This window comes from Salmo salar, chromosome ssa01, assembly GCF_905237065.1.
Source record: "Salmo salar chromosome ssa01, Ssal_v3.1, whole genome shotgun sequence".
Taxonomy (NCBI): domain Eukaryota; kingdom Metazoa; phylum Chordata; class Actinopteri; order Salmoniformes; family Salmonidae; genus Salmo; species Salmo salar.
In genome coordinates this window covers 166535212-166562821 of record NC_059442.1, presented here as the reverse complement: position 1 = coordinate 166562821, position 27610 = coordinate 166535212, and the positions used below count along the sequence as shown (strand labels likewise).

General features: G+C 40.5%; 1 protein-coding gene across 6 annotated transcripts in view; it reads right to left on the bottom strand.

The window, feature by feature from the left end:
• LOC106571753 (pre-B-cell leukemia transcription factor 3) overlaps positions 1-18824 on the bottom strand; it is a 115410-nt gene extending 96586 nt beyond the window's left edge. For 3 of the 6 annotated variants that reach the window (XM_014145207.2, XM_014145181.2, XM_014145197.2), the window contains exons 1-2: positions 17581-18823; positions 17058-17131 (exon numbers count right to left, since the gene is read on the bottom strand). In XM_014145207.2, coding sequence (XP_014000682.1) covers positions 17058-17131; positions 17581-17780 — 274 coding nt within the window. In that variant the 5' untranslated portion in view covers positions 17781-18823. Of the gene's footprint in view, positions 1-17057; positions 17132-17580 lie in introns of all 6 variants that reach the window. The other 3 variants (XM_014145172.2, XM_014145188.2, XM_014145235.2) reach the window with 2 other exon arrangements.
• Between the last annotated feature and the right edge of the window lie 8786 nt (positions 18825-27610).

The following is a 27610-nucleotide window of genomic DNA, read 5'->3' as shown; positions in this document are numbered from 1 at the left end:
AAGGGAAGTGGGGGCTATTTTTTTTTTTTTTTTTACAGGGAATACTCAGGGGGGTCAAGGGTTTTGCAATGAGACGTGTTGGCCTGATTGTGTGTGAATCAGGTGCGCAGGGGTTTGCAATGAGACATGTTGGCCTGATTGTGTGTGAATCAGCATGTGAAAGCAAACAGGGAAGATTTAGTGCCACTCTGCCCAACCCAAATGAAAGCTGTCCAACCCCTGTTGCCCACACGGTTATCAATCAGCTGACTGGCTCGTACATGACCCCGTAATGATCTGTATAAATTCCCATGAACGTGACAATCTGCCAGCACTCAATCACAGAGGTCAAAAAGGCGGAGAGGGGCTTGATTGTGCCCTGTTGTGTGTGTGTGTGTGTGTGTTGCGAGAGAGATGCTACATATCCACAGTATACAGTACAACCCAGTTTTGCTAAGATAAATACTGTAGTATTATCAATGAAAGTTGGCCCAGCACAAATACAGCAGTCATAAGGGTCTCTGTCTTGATACCTTTAAAAACATGATGAATGTACTAACTTGTATCATGGATACAGTGCACAGCACTTTCTGGAAGAAAATATTCAATTTTTCTAAGTTCTTTCAGAGAAACTGCTCCAAAAGAAGTATATATATCTTTGTCCCTAGCATTGGCAATCAGAGCGCTAGTCACACAGGTATGTCTCGTTATCTCTCTCTCTCTCTCTCTCTCTCTTTATCTCTCTCTCTTTATCTCTCTCTCTCTCTCTCTCTCTCTCTCTCTCTCTCTCTGTGTCTCTCTCTTTGTCTCTCTCTGACTCACAATGAGGCAAAGCAAACATGAAGCCGCAAACACCAAGCAGATTAAACATCTCCTCTCTCTCGCTCTCCTGTGCGCTCTCCTGTTTCTGCACGTATTCCCTAGGCAAACAGAATCTGTAAACTGTTAGTTATAGCAGGGCAGGTATTGTACCATGCAGAATCAGGCTGGGGTATGTTTTCCCTGTTGATACGGCCAGCTAATCCTCTCCGCTGTCGCTAAACAGGAATCTAAATCTTTCTAGCTAAAAGTGGGATAGGTGGATGAATAAGGTACATCCCAAATGGTACCCTTTTTCCCTTTATAGTGCACTGCTTTTAGTGCACAATAGAGGGTTCAATTTGGAACGTATCCTAAGGCTCTGTGACAAGAGGGTGAGGCCTCCATTAGATGTCAGGATTGGATAAATCGTTTTCTTTTGTGGGGGGGATCGTTTGATGAGATTTAAAATATAGCATTTTGCTTAGAGATTGTGGGAAAATATAACATGTGTTCACCCAATACAGTATATTTACCTTCACAGAGGTGCATTTGATATTAAGCCAAGAGTTAATCATCATGATTATTTTTAAGATCTATAAAACCTGACTTAACTTACCATTTCATATCATTCATAGATTGATACTATTACCTTTAAGTAGCTATACACTGTCCTCTGAGAAGCCCGACCAGGGCTTTCCACTGAGGGGGCCCGACCAGGGCTGTCCACTGAGGGGGCCCGACCAGGGCTGTCCACTGAGGGGGCCCGACCAGGGCTGTCCACTGAGGGGGCCCGACCAGGGCTGTCCACTGAGGGGGCCCGACCAGGGCTGTCCACTGAGGGGGCCGACCAGGGCTGTCCACTGAGGGGGGCCGACCAGGGCTGTCCACTGAGGGGGGCCGACCAGGGCTGTCCTCTTAGGGGGGCCGACCAGGGCTGTCCTCTGAGGGGGCCGACCAGGGCTGTCCTCTGAGGGGGCCCGACCAGGGCTGTCCTCTGAGGGGGCCCGACCAGGGCTGTCCTCTGAGGGGGCCCGACCAGGGCTGTCCACTGAGGGGGCCCGACCAGGGCTGTCCTCTGAGGGGGCCCGACCAGGGCTGTCCTCTGAGGGGGCCCGACCAGGGCTGTCCTCTGAGGGGGCCGACCAGGACTGTCCTCTGTATGGTTGCTACATGCTGGTCACTCTCAGTTGTCAAATCTGATTTATTATAGCCTAGCTGTTCAATTTCACATTTTGTACTCGTCATATCCCGCCTCGTGATCATGCCGTGCTGACCCTTGTAGGGCAGCCAGGGGAATATTGATAAAACAATTATCTGCTCGCCGTTCATTTGATTTTCCATTTCAATTACCGTGCACGGAGGCAAGGGAAGAAGATTGCGCCATCGATCCCCTCCCCTCCCCCTCTTTTTCCCTCCAACCTTACGGCAAGAAAGAGTCCTTTAATGGCATGTACAGTATTAGCTACACAGGAACTAGCGTGTGCCCGTGCATCTCTCATCTCTGTTTTTGACTGTGACTGCTGTGAGCTTTAAGAGCTAGCTTGAATTCAATACGACATCTTCCTTTAGGTTGTGGTAGTTACTTTATTAAAATACTGTATTATAGCTATGGCTTGGAAGCAACTGAGAAACGTATCCAAATGTAAACACAAAACAACCCTTGGACATTCACAGCAGCACATATTCAGACAGAACCTGAGATCTGCTATTCTTTCATTTCTTAGTGTATGTTAACGTACATCGACATACTGTGTGAATTGGAAGCGGTTTGATGCAATGCCCCACGCCACAGAGTACAGTGCAGTAGCCTACACTCACTGTTTTTTTTTATTTAAAACACTTCCAGGCCCTGAATTTCCCTTCACCTTTACCTCTCCTCTCCATTAAACCCTGCCAATTGCCTTCTAAATGACCCCATTAAGATGTAATTGCCTCAGCAGGTCTGTGCCCACACTTTTTTCTCCCTCATTCATTTCTCTCTCTCCTTTTCTGTCTCTCTCCCTCCCACTCAATATGGACCACTCTCTTTCCCTCTCTCGCTCTCATTCTCATCATACTCTCTGCTTGATGAAAACACTTGCAGTAGTGTACAGGTCAGTGTGGAATTCAGTACCTATTTCAGTGAAGTTTAGTGGTTAACAGCCTTCAACAGCCATATGCACCTACCTGAGCTACTTCTGGACTGTAGTCATTCTGGGCTGTAGTCATTCTGGGCTGAAGTCATTCTGGACTGTAGTCATTCTGGACTGTAGTCATTCTAAACTGTAGTCATTCTAAACTGTAGTCATTCTAAACTGTAGTCATTCTGGACTATAGTCATTCTGGACTATAGTCATTCTGGACTATAGTCATTCTGGACTGTAGTCATTCTGGACTGTAGTCATTCTGGGCTGTAGTCATTCTGGACTGTAGTCATTCTGGACTATAGTCATTCTGGACTATAGTCATTCTGGACTATAGTCATTCTGGGCTGTAGTCATTCTGGACTGTAGTCATTCTGGACTGTAGTCATTCTGAACTGTAGTCATTCTGAACTGTAGTCATTCTGGACTATAGTCATTCTGGACTATAGTCATTCTGGACTATAGTCATTCTGAACTGTAGTCATTCTGAACTGTAGTCATTCTGGACTGTAGTCATTCTGAACTGTAGTCATTCACACACTTACAGTATCAAGAGAACATCCCTGGTCATCCCTATTGCCTCTGATCTGGTGGACTCACTAAACACAAATGCTTTTGTTTGTAAATGATGTCTGATTGTGGGAGTGTGCCCCTGGCTATCTGAAAAAAATACATGATAATAAGAATAATTTAAATCAAATATGGTGCCGCTTGCTTTGCTTAATATAAGGAATTTGATACTTTAGAAATTACATTTACTTTTGATATTTTCTGTTAAGATATATTTACTTTTACTCAAGTATGACAATTGGGTACTTTCTTCATCGCTGCACAATATAGATTTTTGTCCATATCACCGAGCCCTAACAAAGACACACAGAGAAACACTATTTCTCAGTGGACAATGGCAGAATCATTAGACTAAACAAACCACTGTCCAATTTGCCTGTTTAGTTGTAACGACCATGCTCTGAGGCTTGAAAGATGAAGTGGTAGGTAGTGTGTGTTCATTCGCCCACCGTGGTAGTGGTGGTGTCGAGAGCCTGTTCTGATGTAGGGATAACTAACCCAGGTAGGTAGGTGCTTGGGGAGTTGGCGTGGGGGGCTAGCTCCGTTAGGTCCTGACAGTGATATATTGCCACTGACTTGCGAGCGTCAGGGAGAGTGCAGCAGTCTGACTAGACCGGGTGGGTGGGAGAGACTGACAGACGGATGCCTCCTCTCCTCTCTACTCCATCCATTTCACCAACAATGTTCATTGAATCACTCCTCTCTCTTTTCATCCTTTTCTACTGATGAACTTCTCTTTCTCTTCCTTTCCTTAATTCTGTCAGTGTCTACCTATACTCCATCTAAAGTCATTCAAGACAATGTCACATCTACACTCCTTCCAGGATACTTTTAATTGCCTGTGTGTGTGTGTGTGTGTGTGTGTGTGTGTGTGTGTGTGTGTGTGTGTGTGTGTGTGTGTGTGTGTGTGTGTGTGTGTGTGGGGAGAGATTTGTCTCTCGGGCTGAACTCTCGCTGGTGCTTCCGCTTCCACTGTCAAACAGAGCATGTTGTCTGCAGTACCATGCGCTAGCTAGGCCTCCACTGTCAAACAGAGCATGTTGTCTGCAGTACCATGCGCTAGCTAGCCCTCCACTGTCAACCAGCTGACAACGGTGTACTGGAGTAACTTTTTGGTCATGACAGGAAGTGTACAGTAGAAGAAAAAGAATTGGACACAGCAATTATGTTGAGAAAAGCGAGATTCCCCATAACCTCAGTTGAAAGTTATAGCATTTTACGGCCTACAGCTCCCACTAACTTCCAGAACAGTCCAACTCGCTATTTATCCACATGTCCGAGCCTCTCCACATTTGGTGGACAGTCAGCTTTTGAAAAACAAAACAATAAACTTAATCGAGTTTATTGGAGTTTTTTCAACTCGAATCTCTGCTGAAGAATTCTTATTTTTCATGAAAAAGATTTGTTCCTAAACAGATTTGTCACAACATCCTCTTTTGGCCATAATGGCAGTATCACAGCTATGACGTAGTTACATTTTAACACCTTTATTTGATGGTTGTAAAAAATTAAATAAAAAAGTGGTTACATTGAGATTAGAAAAAGAAGAAGTGCTGTGTGAGAATCCTATCTGATTAGATGTACACGCTCCCAATCAAGACCTCCCAGACACTGACAACCATCATTTCATTGTGGGAGAAGAAGACAGAAAAGGATACTGCATATGTTTCCTCTTTAGCTTCCTTTTTACAGCAACAAGAATTGATCCACAAAAATCATAAACATTTCACAAACAATTATCCTAAATCGTCGTAAAAGACACTTGCATAATCACTAAGATTTAAAAGTCAGTTAGATGAGCACATTTTAATCACTACTAGGAAAAATGTCTTACTTATGCTAAACCTTAGCATAATATTTGGGATATGTGTATAGAAGAATGTGGAATGTAGTGAAATATGGAATCGTTTTGGGATTTTACCCTTATTTCGGCACATTGCAATTGCCTTTCATTGTCTGAACGCTTACACTACAAGGCTTAAAGGCTAGTTAAAGGCTAATTATATTCTTATACAGAATCTAGTGCTATAGGCTAGTTAAAAGCTAGTTATAGGACAGTTAAGGGCTAGTTAAAGGCTAGTTATAGGATAGTCAAAGGCTAGTTAAAAGCTAGTTAAAGGCTAGCTCTATTATTATACAAAATGTAGTGCTATAGGCTAGTTCAAGGCTTTAAACGCTAGTTATAGGATAGTTAAAGGCTAGCTCTATTCTTACACATAATGTAGTGCTATAGGCTAGTTAAAAGCTAGCTAAAGGATAGTTAAAGGCTAGTTATAGGCTAGTTAAAGGCTTGTTAAAGGCTAGCTCTATTATTATACAGAATGTAGTGCTATAGGCTAGTTAAAGGCTTGTTAAAGACTAGCTCTATTCTTACACATAATGTGGTGCTATAGGCTAGTTAAAGGCTAGTTAAAGGACAGTTAAAGGACAGTTAAAGGCTAGTTCAAGGCTAGTTAAAGGCTAGCTCTATTCTTATACAGAATGTAGTGCTATAGGCTAGTTAAAAGCTAGCTAAAGGATAGTTAAAGGCTAGTTATAGGCTAGTTAAAGGCTTGTTAAAGACTAGCTCTATTCTTATACAGAATGTAGTGCTATAGGCTAGTTAAAGGCTAGTTAAAGGACAGTTAAAGGACAGTTAAAGGCTAGTTATAGGCTAGTTAAAGGCTTGTTAAAGACTACCTCTATTCTTATACAGAATGTAGTGCTATAGGCTAGTTAAAGGCTAGTTAAAGGACAGTTAAAGGACAGTTAAAGGCTAGTTAAAGGCTAGCTCTATTCTTATACAGAATGTAGTGCTATAGGCTAGTTATAGGATAGTTAAAGTATAGTTAAAGGCTAGTTATAGGATAGTTAAAGGCTAGCTGTATTATTATAATACAGAATGTAGTGTTATAGGCTAGTTAAAGGCTATTTGAGGGCTAGCTCTATTCTTATACAGAATGTAGTGCTATAGGCTAGTTAAATGCTAGTTAAAGGATAGTTAAAGGCAAGTTAAAGGCTAGTTATGGGAGAGTTAAAGGCTAGCTCTATTCTTATACAGAATGTATTGCTATAGGCTAGTTAAAGGCTATTTATAGGATAGTTAAAGGCTAGCTCTATTCTTATACAGAATGTAGTGCTATAGGCTAGTTAAAGGCTAGTTAGAGTTATAGGATAGTTAAAGGCTAGCTCTATTCTTATACAGAATGCAGTGCTATAGGATAGTTAAAGGCTAGTTCTACTATATTATCATTGGTTCATATGCTGGAAATGTCTATTTGTAGTTTTGGAAACTGTGACAGCAACTGTGTAGAGTGTTTCACATTTGTGAGTGTGAGGCGTCTGTACACATAGTGGTTGTCTTGACTACTCAGTAGCACCAAAATAAAGTCTGGCGGAAAATATGAGCCAGAAAATTGTGTCTTTTTTACTATACCTGCTAAGTTGTTCTTTCCAAACGTTCAAACTATTTACTCCTTAGGTTCCTTAGAATATAGCAATCATTTTGAAAGACAGAAATTATCCGAGAAGCAAAAAAACACTCCAGGGAAGTTTCCAGTCTCCACTCATACTCCAAGGTGGAGAGATGGCCCGTGTCTTTTGGAACACAACACAACAGCATTCTCTCAAAGTCATGTTACATTTCCCTCCGAATTTGTTGTCGAAACTACAATTAAAGTAGAGATGCAATAACATGCAATCATGAAAAGTGATTGGAATGTCTAGGCCTATATCTATCTATGTCTATAGCGCTGACCTTTGCATCAGGTAAAATAACTCCGGCTTGAATTACACGTTTGATATTTTCAGAGCAATACAACCAACATTACAATGAAACTTTTTAGTGGTTATGATATATCACATGTTATCAAGCTATAGATATTAACACATCATGTTGCACTTATTCCTGTGTAGTTACACTGTAATTACGCTTGTAACAACTTACTAATGGTTACTAATAACCATTCCCAAAGTCTTAACATTTATTGAAATAAGAAATGAACCCTATTATTCAGACCAGAAACAAATCATCATCACGTAGAAACTAAACCATAAAATCTCCTTTATGTCTTCAGCCCCGGGATTCTCTTTCAATCACATATTTTGTTTTTCGGACGGAGGTAAACAGACGTTTTTCCAGTGTTAACATATCATAACACTGGCCAGCACCTAGACACTGGCAAGTGGCCATCTTTCCATTGCTCTTGTATGGAAAAAAAAAAAACTTAAAGGGATTGGCAGAGGAGAGACAGCAATAATACAGTCACATTCAGTGTGACTTTTAACACTCACCTCGCTGTGAGAGAGTGTGAAAGAGGGGAGCAAACGATGAATTGAAGCGCACAATTCACACACATTAAGTGTATAGACCTTTGAATTGAGAGTAACAATAAGCTAATTTTAACAATCCACTTTTGAAAATTACAATCAACCTTTAAAATGTGTTTATTTTTTTATTTTTTATTATTTCCCTTTTGTTTCTCCACAATCAGAATATTCATGCTCACTAATTTGTCCCCAACTTTCTTCCTTCCCCGATAAGTCGGTAAGTGAATTGGTTAGGTTGTTCTCTAAGGGCAAGGCGTAAAAAGCCTCTTATAAACATTTTCTAATAAACTAAAATCCCTCCAGCAGTTCTTCAAAGAGCCGCCAGCTTTTTTTTGACTTTCTCTGAGGGCTTCAGATCTGCTGCCTTTTGCATGGCCTTTTAAGTTTTTCCCCCTCGCCTCTTGGCAGGCAGCAAAGCGAAGTGAAGTGTACTGAGCCCCGCTGCACTCCAAGAGCACAGTGGTTATAATGAATTAAATATAAGAAACCTCAAGCCGGCAGCCAATAAGAATTATTTGTCTTATTAAAGCGGCAGAAAACGCTGATTAAATTTGCATGGCGATGCGTTTTTTAAATATTTTTTTATTTTTTTATTTTATCGTTTTTTTCCCTCCAATTCAGCAGTGAAATGTACTGTACAAGGATCATGTGGGGACATAGGCTGCCTCCCAATTGGCAACCTATTCCCTACATAGTGCACTACACTTGACCAGCAGGTCCTGGTCAAAAGTAGTACACTATATAGGGAATAGGGTGCCATTTGGGACACATACATTGACTACAGTCTTGTTAAAGATGCACTATGTAGAAATTGCTCAGCCATTTCCTGGTTAAAATTCGAATAGTTCGCCTAATTTCAGTTTACGTGACAAAACAAGTCTAGTGTAGAGAATCATTGTGCAATCTAAACCACTGTGAAAAATATTTTAATAACCCCCAAAAAATGTCTTTTCAGCTGTTTGAAGCTGGTGTACAAAACTGAAAGTAAAAGACGCAAAAACGAAACTTTAGACCGGGAAGCATAGAAATAAAGCACATAGAACAGACCTACAGCTTCTTAGACTTGCTTTCAATGTGAATGACAGATCTATAAACACACATTTCTAAGTGAATATGGTGGGGTCACCCAGAAAGTTACATACTGCAGCTTTAAGATAGGATAATTCACAGAAGTACAGGAGAATATTGGGACAGAGCACCAGGACAGACAACACTTCCCATTTTTTTTCACGGACAGTTTGATACATCCAAAATAAAAGGACAAACTAAAAACTGATTTTCTTTTCAGAAAAACGTAATCAAAAGGCTTAATTATTCATGTACAACCATTAACACAACATGTGAGTCATATTACGTGTAACAACTCAACATTTACATTTTTAACTAAATAAAAGCTTTCTTGATTGCATGATTGTTTTCCTATTTGCTCTTTCTACAGGCTCATACTGTAATCTAAGTTTATCAGCCAATTATATACAGAACCTATATTCTTCAATTGTTACTGTATGATTTCCTGTTTAGAAATGTATTTCTTACAACAAGTGAAACTTTTATTTTTACTTCACCTTATTCATCTCAATGGCAGTTCATTTATTGCAATTTAAATTTGTTGACACAGACAAATGAGAGAAGGAAGCATCTCAAGAGAAAAAACTCAAATAGCTATGAGAATAAAAAATTAAAAAAACATCGTACCACAAAGGCATTGTTACAAGTACAGTCTACAGAAGAAGAAAACTACCTGTTGCATGTTAGCAGTTGTCTAAGTATTTGCTGTCTTTAGTTTCAATGTTTCAAACAGCAAGAGAATGAAATCAAACGTATCTATTCAGTGTATAAACATCACAGGGATTTTTGTTGTTGTTGCAGAGCTTCACCTTACGATACAAGAAGCCTATAAATAGCACTGTTTAGAGCTGTCCTGTCCTGTCCTGTCCTGTCATCACTGCAAATTGCATTAGCTTTTGTAGAATGTTGCTCCTTTGGACCCTACCTCATATCCCATTTAACCGTTGTAACAGAACATTGGTTCCCACTATGAAGTGTTCAAAACCACCAAAGTCTGAGATGAAGGATATCCAAGACTGTGTTTAACTACACAAGAAAACACAAGGCTAGTGTAGTTTGACAAGTTGGATGTTGTTGTACGACGCAGCGTAGATAGTGTTGGCCTCTGAAATCAGAAACGTAGGCCTACAATTCATATGAATACGATTTGCAAACAATACGCTTACGCGTAACCCAAATGAATGTTATAAAATAAGAATGTCTGGATACAAATGGGTCTTATCCACAGAGGGAGGGAGAAAATGAGTTATCTATGTATTTGTTACGATGCAGCATGCAGAGATAGGGAAAAATATAAAATAATTCCTTAATACATCATAACAGGAGGAAATGGCTCTGTGTGCACATTGCAGACTGGAGAAAAGTTCAACAGCCTTGCTAATGTCATATTCCCGATCATAAAATATACGGGCTAAGGATGGTGGCGGGTGGGTGCCCTCTGAAGCTTTTATCCCCGGTGACAAAATTATGGATGACATCACAAACGGCACTTATTGCATATACGCGTGTCGTGGGAGGGATGTAAAATATTGAAAACGGCGCCGGGCGGAACATTTACTTTTCGAAAATGAAAATGTAATGCTGCAATACTTGAGCACAATTTGGTTAACCTGGAGGAAGGGAGGGGCGCAGAGGCGTCGGGAGGCAATGTCAAATTCATCAGCCGGTTCTCTTTTACTGGGGAACTGTGCTGCTCACAAGCACTCGGCGGTAGAAACACATCAGGCCAGGCGGCCCGCTTTAAGAGGCTGCGACGTTGATGGAGCGCTATTGGTCCTCGTCTCACTTCCACACCCTTGTGCCCCAACCAATGACTCAAAGTTGACCAAATCACTGTTATGTGTTGCAGGGTTTTTTTTTGTTGTTGTTGGGAATAATTAATAAATATGTGATTTCTTTGCTTTTACGAGGACGTTTTCATTTTCAAACAATTCTTCATCTCAATAACAAAAATGCACATTATCATATTGTGTGATGTTTTTTTTTTTTTACTGACATATAAGCGACTTAAGAATAATATCGTAAAAACGCACCTTTGGTTTTAAGAGGTCGTATGGTTTATCAAGAAACCAAGCCAGAGGTAGAATGTGTAGATCAGGGATGGGCAACTGGTGGCCCGCATGCGGCCCACGGCCCCCCTTTTGTATGCCCGCGGATCAATATATTTAAAATGTTTTATTTTTTTGGCCAACTCAGTCGGGGTCTCAACTTAATGTTGAGAGTTAGAATAGAAAACAAAAAGGTTACATTTGGAAATGTGGTTGTGCATCAGCAGTTTATATCTTGTCACTCAATTAGCTCATGTCAGCTATTATTATTATTATTATGATTGGTAAGTTAGTCTTGCCAGCTATCTAAACTTGTAGTAATCATGGTCAAATTACTGACCGGGGGGCCCACATTGATTTTGTTAGTCACTCTCACTCACATATCATATTAAAAAACTGCAAACATTTCTCTCCACCTTATGGCAAAATGTGCAGAATTGCAGGAAATTAGCTGTAAACTGCACATTTTTGCTCTCTACCCCATAGCAAAATGTGTACAATGGCAGGAAATGAATTCTAAAACCTTTCTATCAAGAGGGTAGCCACTAAAATGTTTTGCTCGCAACAAAATGTATATCTTAAGGGCCCCCAAACGGCTAGGGCTGACACTGACAGCATGCATGGGTATGGATGTTTTGTGGCCCCCACCCCAATCAAAAGTTGCCCATCCCTGGTGTAGATCAATGTAGTGACCTGCTTGCTAAGTTAGCCCCTTTTCAGATCTACTAACAACACAGTGAGCCTAAGGCTGGTACTTTAACTCAGGGAACATATTGTTACCACGTCCATGTACCGGCAACAGTGTACAGGCCTAACCATCGTCTCTAATCAATCGTGGCTCTTTAACTTGACGGCCAGTCACTCCTAGCTGCTGCCACCGCCTCCGGATCGCAATTCCACCATCCCTGTCAAGCCTAATTAACAAGTCAGACGTGCAGTCGGGAACATTTATGCAATTAACCTGCTAAAAAATTGTTGGAGAATGCTAATTGCTACGCTAGTCGCCACGGAGCCTCATTAGCATAGCTTATGTGTGAAAAACAATTAGAGGCCGCGTTTACGTCTGAACCGCAGTAAAACCCTCACAGCTATGACAAAGGAAAGAGAAAGGGAAATTGATGAAGGGGAGGAGAAGAAGTCGAATCGACTGTATTCTTTTGTTTTCGAAACACAAAAAAAAAAAAAATACTTTGCAATCCCAGCGTACTTCAGTGTAAAGCAGGAACATGAGGTTGAAACAAGAGAAACAGGGAAGATATAAGCTGTTATAAATAAACCACTACTACTTAAAACAAACGTAAGGCAGTTTATAGAAATGTAAGAAAATAATCCTGCCTAGTAGCATGACTAGATGCTAAAGCCACTGTCCATTGATGCTAAAAACAAGCAGTGTATTCATAAAGGACGTATATTCAATATACTGTGAGAAGCAGCTCACGCTGTGCTTCAAGGAGCATCAGAAATCACATCAGGGATTTCCACCGACAATGTTCACAATCTAGTCCATTTTCCAAACCACTGGTTCATGAGGCCATCTTAACAACCGCCTATGAGCCATGGCGAGGGCGGAAGCACACCAGCAGAACGTAAGTACCTGTTGTTAGGCAGCAACATAATCTGATAACTCCATAAGCAAGAAAAATGCTATTGCTGATTTTGAGGAATACTACTTTTGTACACGAGGAGTTAAGTTCATTTGAGTTCTATTCATTAAATCAATAGGACTTGTTTTGAGATGTGTTCTATTTAGTTGTCTGACATTCTGAGAGAAGAAGCCATCTTTCAATCAAGTTTATTCATACATTATTCATATTTTATTCATACATTATTATTATTATTATTATTATTATTATTATTGTGGCAGGCACTTTATCTAATGAAAATCCCGACAGATTTATTCCTCTCATTAGCTCACTGTTTGATTGCCCTGAGACAGAATGTCCCCCACAGGCTTAAGAAATGCTTACCTCTTCAATCTGGGCCGGCTGGTAAATCAACTTAATGATTTCAATTGCCCTCACTTCGCTTTATTACAATCTAAGCCCACAATTGATTTAGCCAAGCAAGAAAGTATATGGAGCACATTATGAAGATGTGTGTTTTGCAGAATGCAAATTTCTGATGTGCTCTGGCAATTTTGAGAGCAGAATCTGTGATCCACTGAAGTGAAATGTCTTTCTTACTAAGCTGGTTTCCCTTGTCCTCGGAGTAACGTAGAGGGTTACAAAAATACTCAAATGCTAGGACAATGCTATCTGTTTCATAATGCTTGACTCTGAACGTAACGCTTATCTTATGCAGTGGTGGAAAAAGTACTTCATTGTCTTACTTGAGTAAAAGTAATGAGACCTTAATAGAAAATGACAGAAGTAAAAGTGAAAGACACCCAGTAAAATACCACTTGAGTAAAAGTCTGAAAGAATCTGGTTTAAAATGTACTTGAGAACAGTGATGGGACAAGTCCTCAGTTTATTTACGGACAGATGGGGGCACATTCCAAGACACAGACATCATCGACAAACTCACTACTTGTGTTTAGTGAGTCCGCCAGATCAAAGGCGATGGGGATGACAGCGCATTATATTGATAGGTGCGTGAATTGGAACATATTACTGTCCAGCATGAGCATTCGAAATGTAACGAGTACTTTTTAGTCAGGAAAAAAATAAAATGTACATTATTTTCTTTAGGAATGTAGTGGAGTGAAAGTAAAATATAAATAGTAAAGCAAAGTACATATACCCCCCCCCAAAAAAATACTTAAGTAGTATTTTGACGTATTTTTACTTTACACCACTGGTCTTATGTATGAAAAATGTAATTAAATATTCACTATACAGACTACGTTTTCCTTTGATAAAAACTCCTGTAATTAGCACATCATAGTGGATGTATGTAGGATAGAGCCAATATGCCCAGGGCTCGGATTTGTAGAGAACTATCCAGATTTATTTTGAAACACATAGCAAGCAAACATCTCTCTCTCCCTTCTTTGCCAGAGTCTAAAGTAAGAGAAAACGACAAGGTCCGTATCAAGGTATGATTCCACTAAGTAGTAGTAGACACATCTGTTTACTCCAAACCACTCCCTGTGTTTCTGAGACATATCTAAACCCACAAATATTGGACAAAAGATTTCAGGGGTCACAAGGTCAATTTAGTTAATTGTCGTATGATCGTTTATGCTCCCGACCCAGGTCTTAATGACTTAATTAGCACCGTAATTAGCTTAATTCGCTTTTATAACTCCATATTACTGTATCAAAATAAAGAAACAATGTCTCACACTATATATACTCCCTGTAATTGAACGGATAAAGCTAACCAACCCTTTCAGCATGCCTTCTTTAGGGTACAATCTGCAGAAGACGCTAAGACTCATTGACTAAGAGTATTTGTCTCAAGGCTTATACACAACGCTTCAACGTACTCTTTTGACCCATACTTTCAGTGGCCACTGGCCAGTAATGTAGTAAAATGGTGTAAAATGCCGAAATAAAGAAACCAATATAATTCTCATTTTAGCATTTTGTACAGTAAATACCAAAAAGTACTTGTCATTTTATTTGCTAGATCATAGCGAGGTTCACAAGCTTTTGCTCTTTTTCCAATTGGATACTAGTCATCCGTATACAAAACACACACACACACACACACACACACACACACACACACACACACACACACACACACAATTAAAGGCTCCTCTATCTTTCTCGGCTGCAGTCCCTAAACATTTGTTATATTTGCTGACAAAAACAATTCACATCAAATGTATAATTTGAGCCTTGAAGCCTTCTGTTTCTAACTTGGCCAATGAGGATTTTAGGTCGACCCTTACTCTGCATAGGAGCTAACAATATTTTGGACTGATACTGTCTTAAACTAAATTCGGAGAATAATGTACAATTCCCTACGTAAATGAATATGTACAAACATTAAAATGCACTCTCCGTTCATTTCCTGGGTTTAGTCCATCAGAAAATATTAGTTCACGAGAAATGTTATCCAGCTAAATATAGAGGCATTGTTTTACACTGTACATTTAATAACCATTGCGCTTCGACCATGCTATCCTTTGTAACAACACACACAGCTATAGTACAATCAAAAGATGTGTGTGTATATATATATATATACACACACACACACACACACCAGATATATTCAGCACGGCATCCCTCTGAGAGATGTAAGCACCCAACCCCAGCACAGTCAAAATAAAGACCAATCCCTGTTAACAATCCAAGCTCTTGTGAAACCCCCCTGAAACACACGGCTCAACACTAAAGGTGATTTACAATGAACGTCTAAAAAGGAATATGAGAAAAATAAAGCTGCAATAAAAGCGATCTAGTGAATGCACTTGATTGTTTTCCAGCGAACGCAACGTGGAATTTCATTCCCAACCCTTCCTTTTTTTGTTTTTTTGCAGTATTTTATAAAATAACAAGAGGCTCCTATTGGGCTTTAAAGTGCACATTTCCCCATTTACTTCAAGTTGCCAAAACAGCACTTGGAAAACACATTGCTAATGCTCTTACCTTTGTAAAAAAAAATAAAACATAATGTGGCATAATGCCAATAACAATAGCCCTATGCAAGTCATAGCTAAGCTTTTTGAAACATAATTAATTAGCCATAGAGATTTTTTTTTACAACAAAAATGTATTTCCTAAACCAGTATCTGCAAACTAAATACGGTGACTGGTTCAGTCCAAAATCATTTGTAGTGTAAGAGATTTTATAAAACATCAATACGCTGCCATACTGTATAATCCAACCAGTATAACAGTTTTACAATTATAACAGAAATAACAGACCTTTAAATCACAACTCTATAGGCCTACACTACTGAAAAAATTACACTGAACATTTATTAAAACTGCAATCACTTGCTGAGACTTTGTGGCTTAACGTGAGATTGTTATGAAAATGATCTATGAATATTCCAGTAATAACCCATAACCATCTATTGTGTCCAATGAAGCCAAACAGTACATCCATTTTTCTATCTGGAGCTATGCTCACTTTGAGCCCTTACACTACCTATGTATTTGTTATAGCTTGAAGTAATTTCTAGAGGCTGTCATCCCTTGTGCGCGTGCGCTCTCTCTCTCTCTCTCTCTCTCTCTCTCCCTCCCTCTCCCTCTCCCACTCCTGAGAAGTTCATTAAATGTTATGTTTCCTCAAGTCACTCTGAACTACATGTCTCACAATGGCTACACAGCTGGCCAAGCACAGGTGTTATTTGGTGATGATGGCACTTCATCATTAATGCTTCCTGATCATCTAGTTTTAATATTACCTCAGTGGATGAAGGTTACTCATTTTCAAATGTTTTCATGTTTGTGTCAATATGTCTTTTACCGTCTCCCCTCTCAAATCACAGAAAAATGTCAATTACACACCTTTGACATCGATAGTCCTCTCACCCATTCATAAATATATATTACAATAGGTTACACTTGTGCTTTTGTAGCTTGAAGTATCCATGTAAAATCTATTGAATTATACTTGTTTTTAACTACACTACTATCATCACCAAGGAAGATGTAAAATATATGTCACAATTCTTCGAGCAACTTCACATACAGTGTGATCCAGATTTGACATAATTAATTAGACATGCATTCCAATCTAATGAACCTTAGTGGAGTGTTTACTCACACTGTTAAATTAAAATTACAAGAAATGTGCCAGTTTCTTCATAAAGTGTGACATATTCTCTTCAACTGCCATGGCAATATTTTGTGATGTTTTCTTCGGGTGCAAAAAATGCTGGCAAGCAACGTCATATAGGCTCATCTTAATCAACCTCAATTTCCCCCTTTAGTCTAGTAGGCCTACTACGTCCAATATAATGTTATCTTCAGTGAATTATACAGTACTGTTTAGCCGTCACCTTACGCTGACACACTCATTACCAACCAACGCACACAGGTCATCCGCTTGCTCTAGCTGAAACACCGTCAAACTGGTGCAAACGGTGTTCAATCTCATCTGCTAAATGACAAACAGATTATTCTTCTGAAATGTAGCTGTATATTTTATATGATCAAATAATGTTTTTGAGCGCAAAGAACAAGAGTGGACTGCAATGAAAACCTTTTACTAGTAGGTATGACTCCCTAAATAGTTCCAGCTTGTGTGTACTCACCTGTTTTCTCTTTGATTTCGCAGAGAACGCTGAAGAGCGCAGGTTTCATCCTGTGACAGTTCAATCCATGTTTCCTTTGTCAGTAAAGAAAAAAAAATGCTTGTTAGTAACAACATTAGCTACAATATCAGTTTTGTGCCTTTAAAATTGGGGAAATAACTGAAACTGATAGACCTCAAGGCACATGTAGAATTTATGGTATATATACATATATTCCACTATTGTATCCAACTTCACATTAATTTAATTGCATAGTTATCACTGTACGTTTGTCGTTATGATGTTAACATTTTAATTGGTCAAAGACACAATTTGCCAGATAGGGCACATGAGACGACATGCCTATGCAACCTTATTGAACATTAGGCTACCAATGAACAATCTGTCACAATTGTAAAAGTTGCCATAGGCCTATAGCCTATGACTGTAGCCTCTGTCGACAGAATAATCCACAATTAAATAATTCGCCTACTGTGTGTACAATTATTAATTCGCGAAATTAAAATAATTAAAAGGGACCAACTTTGCTTGCGCCTCATCCAGACTTTGGTCGGTAATTGTCATTATTTGATGAAGAATGTCCCCAATATCTTGTTTTCTTCCGTCCCCATCGGTCCCCTCGTGTCCGTGGGGCGGCGGTAGTCCCATGCCTCCTTGTACCGAATGGCCAGCCAGAGTCACGCCGCTGAGCGCCTGCATTATCCGGGCTTGTTCCTCCATCATGATGCCGCAACACAATCAATATGCGCTTTTCAGCGAGGCAAAAAGAGAAGATTGTATATGTTTCAATCACATAAAGGAGCAATATTGTCCGGCTGATGGCACATTGAAAATTGAACGCGATCTGGTACAGACAATTGTAAATTATTGGTTACCGATAACGGTACTCGACTATAAAAAAATCTTCTCTGATAGTTTTCTTCAATTCACAGCATGTAATGAAAATTATGTTTCAGTCTAAAATCAATATGATATTCATTATCTAACACTAATTAATCTGAGTAGGCTAGGCAATAGAGGTGTGTCTTGCAGGTAGCCTATTCATGCAAAAGGTCCGTCTGAACGTTGTCTTCAACCAATTCTCCCTGCGTATCCTCTTGGCATCCTCGTTGTTCTGGTCTTGATACGAACTTCCAAGATCCCATAGAACCAGCAATCCAAGCGCAACTTGCAACCCAACACAATGTGGAACAGCTAAAATAACAACGTCAAAAGGCACCACTTGCTTTTCTCAAAAGTTGCAGTGGATTCCCTGATGCTAAAATCAAGGTAATAATGTGCTAGAAAAATAGCGAACGAGTAGGCCACTTTTAAAAGTTTAAAATGTGACAAAGAAATGGTACGATTGCGCAACAAATAGCAACGCGTAAATTCCTGTAGGTCTACTCCTGTCAAAAGAACGTCAGTCTCAGGTTAGTTGACGGCTTTTGGTGGTGTGCTGAGCGATGGAGAGGACGTGATAGACTGAACGCTACCGCGTCAAAAAAAACACAACAACCGTATGAAGCTCCACCCCGTTCTGAGACGTAAGTCCTTTGTCACTCCTCCTGTAGGCTCCCCCTCGGCTCTGACTACAGCACATAACACTGAGATATGATGATGCTGATCTGAAGAGGACACCTATTCACACAATGCAAAGTATCACTCTTAATTTGATCATGCATAAAAAGACGCGTCGTCACTTAACCCATTCAATGTGACGGCGCACAGACATTATGGACTTGGGTGCTATAAAAAAAACGCTAGAATGAAACTATCTGTGGAGAATCCCCCCCTTCTGTAGCTCACGTGATCCAACTACGACCTGACCTATTCTAGGGCAGCATGGTTCTGAACATGAAAGAGAGGGCTGTTTTCTCTCCAATCGTCTCTCTGCTGAAGTAGACTGAAGGTCAAATCCACCAATGTTGGAATAGCAGAGTCAAATGGCCCACCCTTAAGATAATTGTATGGGCAGTCAGTAACTTTCCATTGGTCGTTGCAACGAGTGATATTTGCATGGTGGTCCTCCCGTTTTGGTTGCTATGACAGCAACTGTGAGACTTGGATGCACAACTTGAGAGACAAAGACAGTGTTCAGGCAGTTCAGCAATAATAAAATACTGTAGATAATTATGTGAGAAGCATATACTTAACATTAAAGGTATACCATTGAAGGCCAATGTGGATTAAAGAATGGTTTTCTATTCAGCTTTATTTTCAACAACTTTCAGGGAGTGGCCTTTAGAGTAGCCATATGATGGCCCATACGCCCAGCCAAAATCTGTGGTGGAAAAATAATAACAGAATGCACTCATCACGTCGATTAACAATGGCTTTCAACAAGGAGCTTGGAATGTTACATTCCGATCAGGAAGTGGAGATTCATAATGTAACCATGCTTGAAATGCCAAAGTTGTGGCATCAATGCATGTGCAGTGCCTAAGTGCTAAATGCAGGAATGTGTTCTTCTGGAGACGAGTCGGACCAAAGTGGACACCTTGGCCTTCCAATGATCCTCTCCTTAACCTACTTGAGAGTAAGGGCATTTGAATGAATGGATATTCAAATGAGGTACAAACTTATCTCCATTGGAAGAGTCCGCTTCCACGTGCAACAATACATAAGTTAAACAAATCAAAACACATACAGAAATATGGATTTATACAATGCGAGTTTAGACTGAATTGGGTGTTAAGCCTACATAGCCTAATTGAGACACTGAATCGCCCTGTTATTTTCTTATTGCCTTCGCCATGACTAGAAATACCGGAAGCCGCTTACACACACAGCCAACGCAGCCGCCTCCATTGTCTTCTGTGTAAAGCTAGCAGCCGATTTGCCTCTAACCCCGGCGGCAGCGGAACAGGGAGGGACGTCAGCTGCCGACCGTTGCATGCACAGGGAATTTTTCTCTGCCTCTCAAATTAAACATATTGTAACTTTTGCAAGAACAAGGGGGCTGGCTGGATCCCGTTTTCTTGGGTGGATAGACCTAACCCAAAGGTGTCATGTTAGCCACTTTCTGTGCTGCCTGCATTTTCAAGATTTTTGATCCACTGTAGCCTAGGTGTAGACTGCTTTACCTGTGTTTTCCCTTTGAGTGTGTAAGGCCCTTGAGCAATCTGAACAATCACACTTTTTAGTCAACCAATGAGATATATATTTTACTTATGCATTTCACTATGGATGTTTTTCTTGCAATTGTTTTGAGTCATTTTGACACGAAAATAAGTAAGCCCAACTGTTTCTTTTAGGCCTCAACCTCACTTCCATAAAGCTAGTTCGGTCTTATGAACAGCGGATTTGTTGCGATGTGTTGATTGAAATATGTCATATATCAGCATGTGGTAGCTATCTAGAGAAATTGTTAGATTGTGTCAATGGTTTATATCTTAACTTTCACCTCTATCTGCCACATTCAAACAAATGTTGGGAAATCAAATCTAACTTTATTTGTCACATGCGCCGAAAACACCTGTTGTATTCGGCGCATGTGACCAATAAAGTTTGATTTGATTTGATTTAAATGGAACAGTCCCAACGTTTGCTTGAATGTGGCAGATAAACTATTGACACAATCTAACAATTTCTCTATATAACTACCACAAGCTTAGTGATGATCTTTGAGGGCACTTTGGTATTGAACGCTGAGCTGTAGTCAATGAACAGCATTCTCACATAGGTGTTCCTTTTGTCCAGGTGGGAAAGGGCAGTGTGGAGTGCGATTGAGATTGCGTCGTCTGTGGATCTGTTGGGGCGGTATGCGATTTGGAGTGGGTCTAGGGTTGTTGATGTGAGCCATGACCAGCCTTTCAAAGCACTTCATGGTTACTGACGTATGTGCTACCGAGCGGTAGTAATTTAGGCAGGTTACCTTCACTTTCTTGGGCACACGGACTATGGTGGTCTGCTTGAAACATGTTGGTATTACAGACTCGGAGAGGTTGGGGATGTCAGTGAAGACACTTGCCAGTTGGTCCGCGTATGCTCTGAGTACATGTCCTGGTAATCTGTCTGGCCCCGCGGCCTTGTGAATGTTGACCTGTTTAAAGGTCTTGCTCACATCGGCTACGGAGAACGTCATCACACAGTTGTCTGGAACAACTGATACTCTCATGTGCATGCTTCAGTGTTGCTTGCCTCGAAGCGAGCATGAAAGGCATTTAGCATGCCTGGTAGGCTTGTGTCTCTGGGCAGCTCGCAGTAGGGTTTTCCTTTCTAGTCCGTAATAGTTTGCAAGCCCTGCCACATTCGATGTAGTAGGATTGTAGTAGGATTCAATCTTAGTCCTGTATTGATGCTTTGCCTGTTTGATGGTTTGTCTGAGGGCATAGCGGGATTTCTTATAAGTGTCCGAAAGCGGCAGCTCTAGCCTTTAGCTCGGTGCGGATGTTGCCTGTAATCCATGGCTTCTGGTTGGGATATGTCCGTACGGTCACTGTGGGGATGAAGTCGTTGATGCACTTATTGATGAAGACGGTGACTGAGGTCGTATACTCCTCAATGCCATTGGATGAATCCCGGAACATATTCCAGTCTGTGCAGCAAAACAGTCCTGTAGCGTAGCATCCGTGTCATCTGACCACTTCCGTGTTGAGTGAGTCACTGGTACTTCCTACTTTAGTTTTTGTTTTTAAGCAGGAATCAGGAGGCTAGAATTATGGTCAGATTTTCCAAATGGAGGGAGAGGGAGAGCTTTGTACACTTTATTCGGAAAGTATTCAGAACCCTTAACTTTTTACACATGTTGTTCTGTGACAGCCTTAGTCTTCACACAATACCTCATAATGACGCTTTCCATATACTCAGTCAATTAAGAAATGGTCCGAGGGGGTATGTACATACACTGAGTATACCAAACATTAGGAACACCTTCCTAATATTGAGTTGCACGCCACCTTTCACCCTCAGAGCAGCCTCAATTTGTTGCAGCATGGACTCTGCAAGGTGTCGAAAGCGTTCCACAGGGATGCTGGCCCATGTTGACTCCAGTGCTTCCCACAGGTTGGCTGAATGTCCTTTGGGTGGTGGACGATTCTTGATAAACACAGGAAACTATTGAGCGTGAAAAACCCAGCAGCGTTGCAGTTCTTGACACAAACCAGTGCGCCTGGCACCTACTACCATACCCCGTTCAAAGGCATGTCATGTAAAGAGTAGGTATTCTTAATATTTTGTATACTCAGTGTATTTTTGCCATTATAAACCAAGTAGTTTGGGTCCTGGATGCTGATTGGCTGACAGCCGTGGTATATCAGTCTGTAAACCACGGGTATGACAAAACATGTATTTTTACTACTCTAATTACGTTGGTAACCAGTTTAAAATAGCAATAAGGCACCTCGGACGTTGCGTTGTGCCTAAGAACAGCCCTTAGCCGTGGTATATTGGCCATATACCACACCCCCTCGTGTCTTATTGCTTAAATATACCACGGTATGACCAAAAATTACTAATTATGTTGCTAACCTTTTTATAATAATAATAAGGCACCTCAGGGGTTTTTGGTACTGACAAAATAAAGGACACAACAACTTAGTGTTGGGCCATCACATGACACCAGAACAGCTTCAACACGCCTTGGCATAGATTCTACAAGTGTCTGGAACTCTATTGGAGGGATTTTTTAAATATATTTTTATATTTAACGAGGCAAGTCAGTTAAGAATAATTTCTTATTTATAATGACGGCCTAGGAATAGTGGGTTACCTGCCTTGTTCAGGAGCAGAACGACAGATTTTTACCTTGTCAGCTCTTGGGATTCGATTTAGCAACCTTCTGGTTACTGGCCCAACGCTCTAACCACTAGGATACCTGCCACCCTGTGGATTAGTCCACGATAAATTTTCTTCTAGCCATGGTAGCCAAAAGAATGGGCAACTGGGCATTTTTATACCTGACCCTAAGCATGATGGGATGTTAATTGTTTAATTAACTCAGGAATCACACCTGTGTGAAACCATCTGCTTTCTATATACTGTATATCCCTCATTTACTCAAGTGTTTCCTTTATTTTGGCAGTTATCTGTATATGGCCAATATACCATGGCTAAGGGTTGTATCTAGGCGTGGTATATCGTCCATATACCACACATCCTCGGGCCTTTTTGCTTAAACATAACATGGCTAAGGGCTGTTCTTAGGCGCGACCCAAAGTGCCTGAATACAGTCCTTAGCCATGGTATATTGGGTCATATGCCACAAACCCGAGGTGCCTAACTGGTATTATAAACTGGTTAGCAACATAGATAGAACAATAAAAAACTATTTTGGGGACATATCCATGGTAATATTAAAGCAATTTGACAAGAGAGGGAGAGGTAAACACCTTTTTTTAGCACGGCTGTGCTACGGTCATACAGTGCATTCGGAAAGTATTCAGACCCCTTTACTTTTTTCACATTTTATTACGTTACAGCCTTATTCTAAAATTGATTAAATCGTTTTTCCCCCCTCATCAGTCTACACACAATACCCCATAATGACAAAGTAAAATCAGGTTTTTAGAATTTTTTGCAAATTTATAAAATTTTTAAAACTGAAACATTTTTACCTTTATTTAACTAGGCAAGTCAGTTAAGAACAAGTTCTTATTTTCAATGAAGGTCTACAAACAGTGGGTTAACTGCCTTGTTCAGGGGCAGAACGACAGATTTGTACCTCGTCAGCTCGGGGATTCAAACTTGCAACCTTTCGGTTACTAGCCCAACGCTCTAACCACTAGGCTACCCTGCCGCCCCAATGTCACATTTATATAAGTATTCAGACCCTTTTTTCAGCACTTTGTTGAAGCACCTTTGGCAGCGATTACAGCCTAGAGTCGTCTTGGGTATGACGCTACATGCTTGGCACACCTGTATTTGGGGAGTTTCTCCCATTCTTCTCTGTAGATCCTCTCAAACTCTGTCAGGTTGGACGGGGAGCGTCCCTGCACAGCTATTTTCAGGTTTCTCCAGAGATGTTCGATCAGGTTCAAGTCTGGACTCTAGCTGGGTCACTCGAGGACATTCAGAGACTTGTCCTGAAGCCACGCCTGTGTTGTCTTCGCTGTGTGCTTTGGGTCATTGTCCTGTTGGAAGCTCATCCATATATTTAAATGTATATATTCTTATTCCATCCCATTACTTAGATTTGTGTGTATTAGGTAGTTGTTGTTGAATTGTTAGATTACTTGTTAGATATTGCTGCACTGTCGGAACTAGAAGCACAAGCATTTCGCTACACTCGCAATAACATCTGCTAACCATGTGTATGTGACCATGTGTATGTGACCAGATCCTGAGCGCTCTGGAGCAGGTTTTCATCAGGGATCTCTCTGTACTTTGCTCCGTTCATCTTTCCCTCAATCCTGACTAGTCGCCCAGTCCCTGCCGCTGAAAAACAGCCCCACAGCATGATGCTGCAACCACCATGCTTCACCGTAGGGATGGTGCCAGGTTTCCTCCAGACGTGAGACTTGGCATTCAGGTTCAATCTTGGTTTCATCAGACCAGAGAATCCTGTTTCTCATGGTCTGAGAGTCTTTAGGTGCCTTTTGGTAAACTCCAAGTGGGACTTCATGTGCCTTTTACTGAGGAGTGGCTTCCGTCTGGCCACTTTACCATAAAGGCTGATTGGTGGAGTGCTACAGAGATGTTTGTTCTTCTGGAAGGTTCTCCAGTCTCCACAGAGGAACTCTGGAGCTCTGTCAGAGTGACCATCGGGTTCTTTGTCACCTCCCTGACCAAGGCCCTTCTCCTCCGATTGCAGTTTGGCCGGGCGGCCAGCTCTAGGAAGAGTCTTGGTGGTTCCAAACTTCTTCCATTTAAGAATGATGGAGGCAACTGTGTTCTTGGGGACCTTCAATGCTGCATAATTTTGTTGGTACACTTCCCCAGATCTGTGCCTCGACACAATCCTGTCTCAGAGTTCTTATGACAATTCCTATGACCTCATGGCTTGGTTTTTGCTCTGACATGCACTGTCAACTGTGGGACCTTATATAGACAGGTGTGTGCCTTTCCAAATCATGTCCAATCAATAGAATTTTCCACAGGTGGACTCCAATTAAGTTGTAGAAACATCTCAAGGATGGTCAATGGAAACAGGATGCACCTGAGCTCAATTTCGAGTCTCATAGCAAAGGGTCTATTTACTTATGTAAAAACCTATTTTCACTTTGTCATTATGGGGTATTGTGTGTAGATTGATGAGGACATGTTTTTATTTAATCCATTTTGGAATAAGGCTGTAACGTAACAAAATGTGGAAAATGTCAAGGGGTCTGAATACTTTACGAAATGCACTGTAGGTACGAGGTGGAGACGAGTACCGTAGATCAGCACAGCCATGCTAAAAAAAGTGGTTTTGCACAACCTTGAGTGTACAATTGCTGTTCTACAACGGGTTACCAACTAAATAAAAATCTTTATTTTAATAAATGTATTCATAGGCTATTATTTCATCCCTTAGTGAAAATACAGGCCTAATCAGACACATCTATGGTTGCTAGCCAAGCTTGCTGGACATTCATCCCATCGGTTAGGTTGCCAGAGACGAAATGTAGTTGTTACGTCTTTTTGTTCTTTTTCTATGAACCTAATCCAGTTGCCGTGGTATATCAGACCGTATATGTCGCGTCGTGCCTAAGAACAGCCCTAAGCTCTGGTACAGTATATTGGACATATACCAAACCTCTACAGGCCTAATTGCTTAACATATATAATAGCATGTGAATCAACATTGTTGTTTATGGGCAGGTTTTTTAATTGACAATAAAGAGATACCATAAACCACACATGCAGAGAGAATCATACATCATACACGTCAGCTATATGGGATTCATTGTAGTCAGTGTGCTTGGGAAATATTACTGATATTTATTGGTATAACACTTGTAGTCATTTGATTAAATGTTTTTGTACGATGTGTACGACCATATATCAGTCATGGTGCGTAACTTTTTTCTGTTTCTATGTCCTGAAAAATAATAATGCATTTCACCTTCACCTGTTGTTCGTCAATCTCAAAAAATAGAATGAGTTATTTCCTAATGAGATTTACAATCTGCATGTAATTTCTTTTCCCACTGCAGAGGAGAATAGCATGATGTAATAGCACATTATCACTTGAGTTTGATAATACAATGACACATATTTATTGTGTCTGTCCCATTCCGGTTTCAAATTACAGTACAAATATTGTTTTTAAATGATGTGGTGTTGAATTCTGCAATCAAATGAATAAACTCCTTTTAATATGCATTCAATGGTTATGCAATATCCCAACCACTGAAATATAATTAATAATATTTTCTTATGCCATATCCCATCCACTGAAATAAACTGGAGGGTTCGAGCCCTGAATGCTGATTGGCTGACAGCCGTGGTATATCAGACCGTATAGCACGGGTATGACAAAACATTTATTTTTACTGCTCTAATTACGTTGATAACCAGTTTATAATAGCAATAAGGCACCTCTGGGGTTTGTGGTATATGGCCAATATACCACGGCTGAGGCCTATATCCAGGCACTCCGTGTTGCGTCGTGCATATGAACAGCCATTTGCCGTGGTATATTGTGCCTTATTGCTTAATTATATTTCGCTCCCATATAAATCCAGATTTCAGGACCATGTTCATTATAACCATATCCTTTACAATGGGAAAGGTACTATAATTATCCAATCCATTTGACTTGGGTAAAAGTCTGGCTAATACAGTATTAAAATCATATTTTTTTCTATACAGTATGTCTATCCTGTCATAACACAGCAGGGAAAAAATACAACTGAGAGCTTTGAGCCCTGTGCCTGATTCAACATTCCAACATTAAATCATTTTTAACATTTTGTAAATATTTCCACTTTAATGTTGCTACGGTTTCAAGGGAGAGGCCTATTCCCAAGTAAGGACAGACACTCTTTGTTGATACTCTCGCAATCCCTCTGAAACTGTTGCAGAGGTGACGGGGTGGAATGTTTTTCTGACTTTCCCCCCTTGAGCTATACGATGACACTCTCTTTTCACTTGACCTTGAAGTAGCAGTGTACCTCTCCCAGGAGTTGAGGGAGAGAGGAGCTCCTGTAATGGATGCAGCATTCATCACTGAAATATGCTCCTGTCAAAACCCCACTCTATATCCACAGAGCCTGTATGAGTTCCCAGGTAGCCTACAGAGTAAACGGAGCCCCAGTCAGAGGGCTGCGAGTGGATGGTTAGTTACCACATGCCATTTTTGTGTCACATGCAATATATAAGTTATTCATTTTTTTGTTATGGATTGAACACCCTATGCAAATGATGTATGTATGCATGCAGGCACAAACACAGACACTATTGCACACATGCATAAACATAAACAAAGAAATACATGAACACTCACACCAAAGATGGTTAGCCTGTCTACACACACGAAAAACACTCTCACAAGCACGTAATGTATAATGCTATAGACAGACAAGCTTGCATTCACACATATGCCTACGTATCTCATACTGTCTCTTAACAAATGTGTGTGATGATAAGTTTGCACACTAGTATATCACACACATACACACACACTATATAAATATTAAATAACATTTGCA